Source organism: Rhinoderma darwinii, chromosome 5 (genome assembly GCF_050947455.1).
Source record: "Rhinoderma darwinii isolate aRhiDar2 chromosome 5, aRhiDar2.hap1, whole genome shotgun sequence".
NCBI classification, from domain to species: Eukaryota; Metazoa; Chordata; class Amphibia; order Anura; family Rhinodermatidae; genus Rhinoderma; species Rhinoderma darwinii.
Genome location: NC_134691.1, coordinates 277640607 through 277650767, shown reverse-complemented (window position 1 = coordinate 277650767; position 10161 = coordinate 277640607). Strand labels below are relative to the sequence as shown.

The following is a 10161-nucleotide window of genomic DNA, read 5'->3' as shown; positions in this document are numbered from 1 at the left end:
TGGGACTCCCACCGATCAAGAAAATGGAGGACCCCGAATCCCCATATGAACAGGGCGGCAGGTCACGTATGCACCCTGCTACCCCATTCATTCTCTATGGGACTGCAGGAGATAGAGTACAGCGCTCAGCTATCTCTGGCGGTCCCACAGAGAATGAATAGAGCCGGCAGGGAGCATGTGTGACCTGCCGCTCCATTTATATGGGTATTCAGGACCCCTGTTCTCTTGATCGGTGGGGGTCCCAGCTGTCAAGCACTTATCACCTATCCTATGAATAGGTGATAAGTTGTTGTGGTGGGACAATCCCTTTAAATTGTGCCTCAGTCACCACTGAGCGAAGTTTCGGTGCTTCCTGCATACAGTTTATACATAGCGCTCAATAATAACAGTATGCAGTAAGCTGCGGAGCCACCCCAATGGGCCCTATGTCTATGCATGGGATTTTGAGCTCTGTATCACAAAGACTGGCATTTGATACGCCACTCTTCATCTGCAGCCCACAAATCTATGCCAGCTATGCGTGGACGTAGATATCCATTATAAATTTACACCAATTTCTGGTGCAGATTATAGTAAATAAGTTTGGTTGCGGTGGCCCCGTCCATTTTTTTTTCAAGTGGTGAAAGGTCGCAAATTATTGCACAAGTAGGGTGGGCGCCATCATTTGGGACTTTTTAATGCCACTAAAACCTTTTAAAAAATTCCTCCCAATGTTTCTGGTCAGCTTTAGTCAGAAAATATGGCATTTCCACTGAAATGAAAAAATGACGACCCTATTAGAGCAGGCCTTAGTGCGCTGCTGAAGTTGAATATTGTAGAAGGCAAGGTTTTATCAAACCCCAAGTGCCCAAAGCGAGCAATGTATCCAGTACAATCTTCCTGCATTCTCTTGCTGCTACCTGTCAGTGTAATGTGTAGAAAGAATGTTATAAACTACTTTTCTACTTTGTTACGCACATGTTAGTCTTTGTCCCCAAAATTGTCCGAGAACGCAAGGAAGAATGAAAAGGGAGATTCTACAATCCTGCTAGCGGAATGCAACAAAAGCCTATGACCGTCTCATAAGGTGTAGTGTATCGTGATTCTCAAACTAAATGATCGGATAGCTTCATGATTTGACAACAAAGATAACTAATGGTCGCTACCTGACTGCCAGGGCATCATACAATGTGCATAATCTCAAGTAATTACATATGAGCAGCTAAAATCAAAATGCCACCTTTCTTTGTAGCAAATTTGGCAAAAAAAATATTAAAATTGTAGGTAAAAAAAAAAATGGGACCTATAAAGCACTGATGTGGCTTATTGCACAAACATCCTGAGTTACTTGACTCCCATCATATCTGAGAAACTATATTCTGCAACTAAAATACTTCTTATGGCATTAGTATACAGAGTGACCGTGTGAATTATGCTTTGTCTGAAGTAACCGGCGCCTTACTAATTTGTGCATGGGTGTGGGACGCCATAGCGTGTTTTATAAGCAATGACTAATTCTACTTGGTCAGGGGTCTAGGTTTTTTTAAAATGTTCTGTTGCCAACAGAAAAAAAAAAAAAAAAAAAAAAAAAAAAGCAGAATAATAAAGTTCCTTCTTATGAGGACCCTACTTGTATTTTTGGCTAATAAAGGATTTAATTAAGAAAATATGGATTAAAAAAATCAAATTAAAAACAAAACCGATTGGCATTATACATCAACATGGTAAGATAGGTGAACTTGGAAAGTGTGGGAATGACAAACGGAGAACTGTTCAATGGTTTGTTTCTAACACGATTGCTTGATGACCGGTTATTAAATATACAATAAAATCAATTAAAAAAGAGGTCTATAAAAATTCCTATTGAATAAATAATTGTTGAGTGATCATCCTGTGCCATATTACAATTGAGACAGCCCGCAATAGATCCTATACAGTATTTACAGTGCTAATAATTTAGGAGGTGCACATACAGTATTCTGGAAATGTTTTCACACTGATGGTCTGATATTCATATGTGGTACATTCATACACTCTCACGCGCTTCGTTACACTCTTCTGGACATGGTTCTATAGGGAAGTTTCAGCATCCACGTATTTTCGGAAACTTTCATCTTCTAGGGTGACTTTCACACTTACTGGTTTGTCAGGACTGAGAAAATAAACAAATATTTAATCGGTTAATAAACATTTCACTATTAATGCAATAGACCGTAAGGTTTCAGCCATATGCATTGATATCCTCCATATACAAACTCAACAAATTGGGCATGTAACATTTAGGTCAACATTTATAATGATTTAGTGTCTGTACAGTGGAGTGCAAACATGTATATATTCTTTTTATGTTCGCATTACATCAAGCCAGTACTAAAGAGCCTTACTCAGTCACATGGGCATAAAACCACATTTGGTGGAAGAGAAATAACGGTGGGCGGTTACTTGTCATGTTTTGGGTAGACCCATTGGTTCCAATAAAGGGAAACCTTCAAGAGGTTCTCCCATGATAACAAATTATCACCTATCCATAGGAAAGTTAAGTGTTTGATCAGTGGGGGTCCAAGCAATAGGACTTCCAGTGATCACGAGAATGAGGGTTTAGAGTGCCCTGTGTGAACGGAAGTCACACACGCATGCTGCCGCTCCATTCATTCTCTATAAGGCTCAAGGAAATACAGCAATTTTATCATTTACCATACCGGTAGTTCTGGTGCCTGTGTGAGGTCCTATTCACATCTGCATAGGAAGATCTGTTAGGAGCCTCAGTCCCAAACTCCCTTGTTTTTGTCAGACAAAATAGCGCAGCAAAGGGGCGGAGAAAAAACCAAAACAAAAAGGACCGTTTCGCACTTCTATGGTAGTTACAGAAACTGCTTAGCTCAGCAAGCTCTGCCGTTTACGGAAACCCATCCTGCTGTGTGCATGTTTCTACGCCTGGATGCCACAACCAGAGGCCGGACATTGTCAGTGGACTCCCATTCGGGAGATAGATGCGACAAGTCTTACATCTGGGACTCACATCTATCAGACATTTATGGCATATCCTGGGCATATACCATAAATGTCTGTTGTGATTAAACCCCTTTAGGTCTATGGTAATGAAAAAGATTGGTTCTGACCAATAAAAATCTTCTCCATTGATCAGAGCTCTTAGGCCTCATGCACATGACCGTAGTGGTGTGCACGGCCGTAATTTGCAGCTCGGACAGCCGCAGTGTGACACCCAGGGGCCGCACGCAAATCGTGGGCTGTGCACATGGCCGTTTGCATTTATTTCTATGAGCCTGGACCGCAAAATACAGCCGTAATAAGACATGTCCTATCTTTTTGCGGTCCAGGCTCCTGGGCCATGCACGGACCGTGGAAACCACTGTCGTGTGCATGGGCCCTTTGAAATGAATGGGGCCGAAATTCACACGCAGATTTGCGGCCGCAAAAATACATACATTCGTGTGCATGGGGCCTAATCGTCCAGTTCTAATGTATTAACTGTGGTATTTGTAAAACATTTGTACCATGTAGAACATACTGTGAAACAAAACCACACGTTACAGTACTAAAATATGGCATAGGACTTTCTGAATGTGGAATGGAAATTTGGTTCACCAAACTGAAGTAGGGGCATGCAAATAACTGGTGTATTGAGATGATACAAGTGTCGCAATGAAACAGTTCTGTTCACCACATTTGAAAGGTTTTTTGCTCCATTTTTTTGGTCACAAATACAGAAGGCCAATCAATTCTTCATCAAACCTTTTAATACTAGTACCGTACTGGGCCGATCTTAGCCAACACATCCTTTTGTCACTTTATTCACAACTTAGGTGAAAAGTAAGGCTGGTTTTAGGTTGTTGTAATATGGGTGTGTTTTAACATCCTCATTAAAGCCACAAAACACAGACCCTTCCTCCGTTCTACTGGCCCGAGTTTAAATCACCAAATGGTTCTATGCTGATCTACGTATGATTCAGTAGGACATCGTGGGTTACATTTACTACGCAGATTATTAACATAAGTGGCAATGTACGGCTAAGTTCACACTTGCATTGTATAATCCGCTACTCTGATATGTTTTTAGATCAGAATAAGGATAAAAACTGATCCGTTAAAAATCCCATTGATTTTAATAGTTTTTTTTAAGTGCATCCGTTCTGTTAAAGATCAGTTTTTGACGGATATAAGAGTGGAGTACAGCACTTTTCCTCCTTAAAAATAACTCATCCACTAGACATTCTTTTTTTTTTTTTAAACATTGGTGTCAATGGAAAACTGATAGAAAGGGATTGAAATCTGCTTGCATCAGTTCTTTTGATTTCAATAGAACTTTTAACAGATCCGTTTTTATTCTTATTCGGATTTAAAACAGATCAGCGTAACTGAATATACAACACAGCTGTGAACTTGGCCTAAGAGAGGTTTTGTTAGTTGTGAAGAACACCACATACAATGCTTTTCATGCAGATTAGGTTCATGGCTATAACAGTTTTTATACGTGGTTTGCTACCAAGTCATTCGATGTGAACAAACATAGTGAACCATGGCTGTATTTCCCTTCAGTTCAAGTCAGTGACCCGAGAAAGTTCATGCCAGTCCAAACAGGTACTCTGCATGCAAAAGCAACGGTTTCTAGAATATATGACACTGAGGGACATGTACAACATTTCCATACCATAAAATAGGGGTTGACATACTAAAGCATGCTGTATGGGGTACTGCGTTGTTCATTTCACAGTTCACCAAACTATTGGAATGACGTATATTAATTGATTTAATTAATTGATCTCAAGTCCAGTGATGCTCTACAGCCAACTGCAAATTGATCTTTTGTCTACATCCCTGCAGTATTTTATGGACTTTCATTAAAATGAAATTAGCTCTACTCCAGAAGGAGGAAACCGGTCTCTGGCTTGTTTTCTTCCTTCTGGAGGAGAGCTAATTTGCATACTTTCCCAGGAAGCATTGCCTGGAATACTCCCTACACCAGCTGGATCTCCACGAGGAGAACCAGCACTTCCCAAAAACTCTCTCTGTGTTAAAAAGGTTTCAACGTCAACATTCTATATCAGAGAGGCAAATGATTTAACAATAATCTCAAGAATCCCTTTTATAAATGTCCCTCTGTGTTTTTCAACAAACTGTTTCACTTACCCGTACTTTACATCGACAAAAAAAATTAAGATTGTTCATTACTTTGACAACCTGCTCGACACAATTTAGTGTTAACCCAGCTGTAGGGGTCATATACACAACATTTTTCTTTGAATTAAATGGTCATTAAAGGGGTTTTCCCCATTAACAAAAGTAGTTTCAGTAATCTGTGGACCACCTAATCTGTTGTCAAGGATCCAAATGGGTGGGTTTTTTATCTATTAAAAACGTACTGCTTTGCATTTTTTTTATATACGGTACCCATGCTAAATGCTTACTTCGACCTTGCACTCCATAAATGTAGGTGGGCTTTGCGTTGTGCCGACGATCTCCCACAATTCCCCAGCGCTACCCTCCTTGCGGTAAAATCACAGTTCCCCTGCACTTCCCTAAGATACTCTGCACAGACCCTTTACCCAGGCCTGCAGCATTGTACTACGTGCAGCAGGAGCGTCTCACAGCTCCTGTGCTTTATAAAACCAGAGGAAACATGTATGCTCCATCTGGTTACAAAACACAGGAGCTGTGAGAGGTGCGGGTACGAGCTGTTAATAGCTTCTGTTGCAAGTTGTAGTATAGCACTGAAAGAAGGGGGGGGGGGAGATATGGTACAGGCGTGTGAACTAAAAAACATTTAGAACATTTTTTTTGGCCACATACATACAATTTAATGGTTTGTTTGATTACACAATTAACACTACTTTGAGTCACATAGCCATCAATGCCAAACGCTGTGAGAACTAAGCAGGGGTAAAGTCTAGATTTTTAACAGCAGCGGATAGGGAACATGTTAGCGGTGCTTGAGCATGTGCAGAAGCACCAGTAAGCGCCGACCGTTCCCGGCTAGAGGGAAGAGTCTGAAACATTACGGTGTCTACATGACCTCCAAGATGTATTGACTAAAGGTGGACATTACCGAAGGCAGCGGAATTTATAAACAAAAGGCCATTGCATAGAAGATTTGATAAAATGTCCAACATAGTCACACATACTTTTGCAGCAATGTACAAATCAGAGAAGCAGATTTTGTGGCTTTGGATTCCTATCCATCATAAATGATTAAATATATTTGGTTATATTGAGTTATAAAAAGAATAGAGAGAATAGAATAGTAGCAAAATATGTATCATGAAATATTCTCACATTGCGTCATCTACAATGATGTACGTTTATCATCTTTTTCTGCTGAACTCACTCAAGCAATGGAAAGAATATGAATGAGTTTATGTATATAGCTAGGTGCGTGTTCATACACTTATTGTACATTCTGTAAACCTGCATCTCTGCATATAGCGCATTCACACCCTGAAGTGCGGTTAGATCATGGATAAGTAAATCGGTAATAGCTACCTCTGGTTAGACTTGGTTACTTTGGCATTTTCAGGGTTCATTGAAAGGGCCTTCCACTGTGCAGTTTTTGCCATCTCATCTGATATGTTTACAACGGATGGATCAAGGCTAGAGAATAAACACAGGTTGTGGTTAGTAGCGGCTTCTGCAAAAGCATTAATGTAGTTACTTGGCTGATCTTCATTTTTTTTTCTCTTCACTTCCTCAGTAGCAAAGAAAGTAAAAAGCATTTTGCAGCTAAATGAAGACAAATGGCATGAAAAGCTTATGCAGAATGAAACAAATGCTTAGTGATTGGTCAACTTGAATGTATAAACGTTGCACAAAACACCTTAGAGACATAACAGACTTCGGCTCTGTTCACATCTGCGTTGGGGTCCCGTTCTGGCTTTCCGTCAGAACGGGACCCTGAACAGACAAACTGATACGAACGGAAACCAGAGGTTTCCATTACCATGGAACGTTAGAACGGGACCCCAATGCAGATGTGAAAAGAGCCTTATTTAAGAAAAAGTGAAAGTCGCTGCATCCATTTCATGATTTGTCCTGAACACATGTGTCAGTTGGCATCTACGCACTGGGCACAACCCTTCCATGTTTTCTTGCATTACCTGTTGGAAACGTTTATATAAAAAAAAAAAATAACAGAGTACATTCTTCTCTTATCTTGCTTAGACTTTCTGGTGTGAAGTAATTTGTGTGGAGCTGAATTCAGCAGACATTAGTCAGATATGCTACATTGCCAAAACTATCTGGACACCTGACCACCATACCTACAGTGTGTCACATTGAAATGTTTCCGATCATCCAATTTAAACCGGCGTAGAAAGTAAAGGAGTCTGTCACCGGAAATGTACCTCTCAAACCTAGCAAGAGAGTATATAGTGTATGTAGGCTCACCTGAATGGAACGTTATTTCCCTTTTTTACATAAGTGCCTCCTTGGCAAAGAAAATCACTTTATTTAATATATGCAAATGAGCATTTTTCAGAAACGAGGGTCTCACATAATCGGCACCGATGGTCTAATCGGCTGTACTGCGCATGCACCGATGACATCAGACTACACCCAGAAGAGACGGACATTGGCATCACAGAGGAGAAGAGGGTGTAATCGGACATAAATCGGCGCATGCGCAGTACAGCCGATTAGACCAGTAAATCATCAAGGATGCGCTGCGCATGCGCCGATTATGTGTCGCCCTAGTTGTTCATTTGCATATATTGAATAAAAGTGATTTTTGCTGCAAAGGAGGCACTCGTGATAAAGGACAATAACGTTACATTCAGAGGAGGATACATTATATACCCTGATGCTAGTTTGATAGGTACATTTCTGGTGACAGACTCACTTATAAATAAATCCCCCCTGTGTGTTTACTTGGGAGATCTTTGTCGAATATTAAAAGTAGTTTGATGATCTGAAACATTCAAGTGTGACAAATGTGAAAAATAGAAGAAATTGGGAAGGGGGCAAATACTTTTTCACAGCACTGTAGTTGAGCTGGTTGGACATCCCATTCCAAAGCCATGAGCATTAAGATGGAGAATATAAGAATATCGATTTTATAAGCATAGTAAATATAGCAGTAATACAATTTAAATAATCCATATAGTCAATGTTTTGCGTAGATCAGCTGCCGTAGAGAGCTGCCTCATTTTTTGTTTGTTTAATAAGGAGTGTGTCTGTGGGAACTTGTGTCCTGTCATCCAGAAGAGCATTTGGGAGGTCAGATGCGGATGTTGGATGAGAAGGTCTGTTTCGCAATAGGTGCTCAAATTCTTCCCAAAGGTGTTCGATGGGGTCGATGTCAGGGTTCTGTGGAAGCCACTCTAGTACCTCCACATCAAATTGGCGGTACCATGTCTTTATTGACCTCGCTTTGTGCACTGGGGTGCCGTCATGCTGGGATAGTAAAGGGCCTACACCAAAGTGTTCCCACAAAGTTGGAATACAATTGTCTATAATTTCTTGGTATGCTCAAGAATTAACATTACCCTTCTCTGGAAAGAAGGTGCCCAAACCCTGAAACAGTCCCAGACCATTATCCCTCCTCCACCATATTTTGCAGTAGGCACTATGCATTGTGGTAGGCAGTGTTCTCCTGGCATCTGCCAAATGCTGCAGAGTCGTTTATCAGACTGCCAGATCAGGAACAAGATTCCTCACTCCAGAGAACACGTTTCCACTGGTTACTCCGAGAAGCTTATGCTTCACAATAATAGCACTTACAGTTGACCTGGCAGATCACAAATTTCCCAAACGGACTTGCGACAAAGATGGCATCCTTTGACAATGACACACTTAAACTCACGGAGCTCTTCAGTACAACCCATACTACTACTGTTAGTCTGTGGAGATTGCATGGCTGTGTGCTTGATTTTATGTACCCGTTTGCAATGGGTGTGTCTGAAACACACAGACTTAATTAGGAGTTTGTTCACACAGTGTATGTTAATAGAGGGGTCAGCAGAATAAAAATTTGGTCCATAAGCTAACAGACCTCCTTGTAATACTGGCCAGCTTGACTCACAGAAATTAAAAGATTTCTAAACCTGCCCATAATCATAACAGTTCACATGATTAACAATTCATTTACCCTCGGAAAGTTTACCTATTAAAGTAAATGTCCACAGTTGAACTGGTTTAAAAAAAAACAAAAAAACAAATGGTGTTCAACAAGAGATTGGAGCTCATTTTTTTCAGAGAAAACTTCAAATCTCCTGCATAGAGAGAGGTCTATGATCCAATTCCGGATGTCTGCAGGAACCACTAGAAGGAGCTCACTGCACATGAACTCAATAAGACCATATGTAATTTGCAACTAACCGCCCTCCTAGTAAAAGGTACAGGCTGTCAGGTTTTTAGATCAAATTCCAAGGGCCATAACTTTATATTTTTCTGTCGCTGTAACCAAAAGAGGGCTTTTTTTATTTTTTGCAGAAAGAGTTGTATTTTTTTAATGCCACTATTTTGGGGCATAAATATAAAGGCTTTTTATTAATTTAGAGAGGGGGGGGGCAGGATGTAAATAAAACCTGCAATTCTGCCATTGTTTTTTGTGTTTCGCGCAATACAGCTAAACTCACCTTTATTCTGCAAGTTGGTGTAAATACTGCACAATACAAACATGTTTTATGGGAGAGAAAAAAAAAAAAAAAAAGTGTAATTTTTTTGGTTGCCGCACTTAGACACACAACGTTTTATTTCTCTGTTGACACAGCCGTATGAGGGCTTTTAATTTCTGTTGGTACAATTTTGGGGTATCGGCCGTAAATATTTTGTTTGTTTTGCTTTTTACGCCATGCGATAAATTAGTTAATTTTATTCTACGGGTCGTTATGATTGCACACAACTTTTAAATAAAAGAAAATTTTTTTTTTTTTTAAGTCCCAATAGTGAACTTGAAGCTGCAATCATTTGATCTCATACATAAACCTTTGTCAGGACCCCAGTTGCCATAGTAACCCGTCAGCACCCCACAATCGCATAGTCAACCGGTAGACAGAGGTAGTCCTCTCCTTATGTTAAGCTCCTTCGATGTTACGGTCGCAATTAACCGCGGCATCTAACTTGTTTAAAGATTTCTCTGATCTCGGCCATGACAGCAGGAGCCCGGCTCATAACTGGGCTCTTGCTGCTGATTGCCTGGGCACAGCTTCTGTGACCAAGTGATCATTACGT

General features: G+C 40.4%; 1 protein-coding gene across 2 annotated transcripts in view; it reads right to left on the bottom strand.

The window, feature by feature from the left end:
- Positions 1-207: 207 nt before the first annotated feature.
- The window catches only part of SLC4A7 (solute carrier family 4 member 7), a 148183-nt gene continuing 138229 nt past the window's right edge, over positions 208-10161 (bottom strand). For both annotated transcript variants that reach the window (XM_075827180.1, XM_075827181.1), the window contains 2 exons: positions 6478-6585; positions 208-2131 (listed from right to left, as the gene is read on the bottom strand). In XM_075827180.1, coding sequence (XP_075683295.1) covers positions 2050-2131; positions 6478-6585 — 190 coding nt within the window. In that variant the 3' untranslated portion in view covers positions 208-2049. The remainder of the gene's footprint in view (positions 2132-6477; positions 6586-10161) is intronic.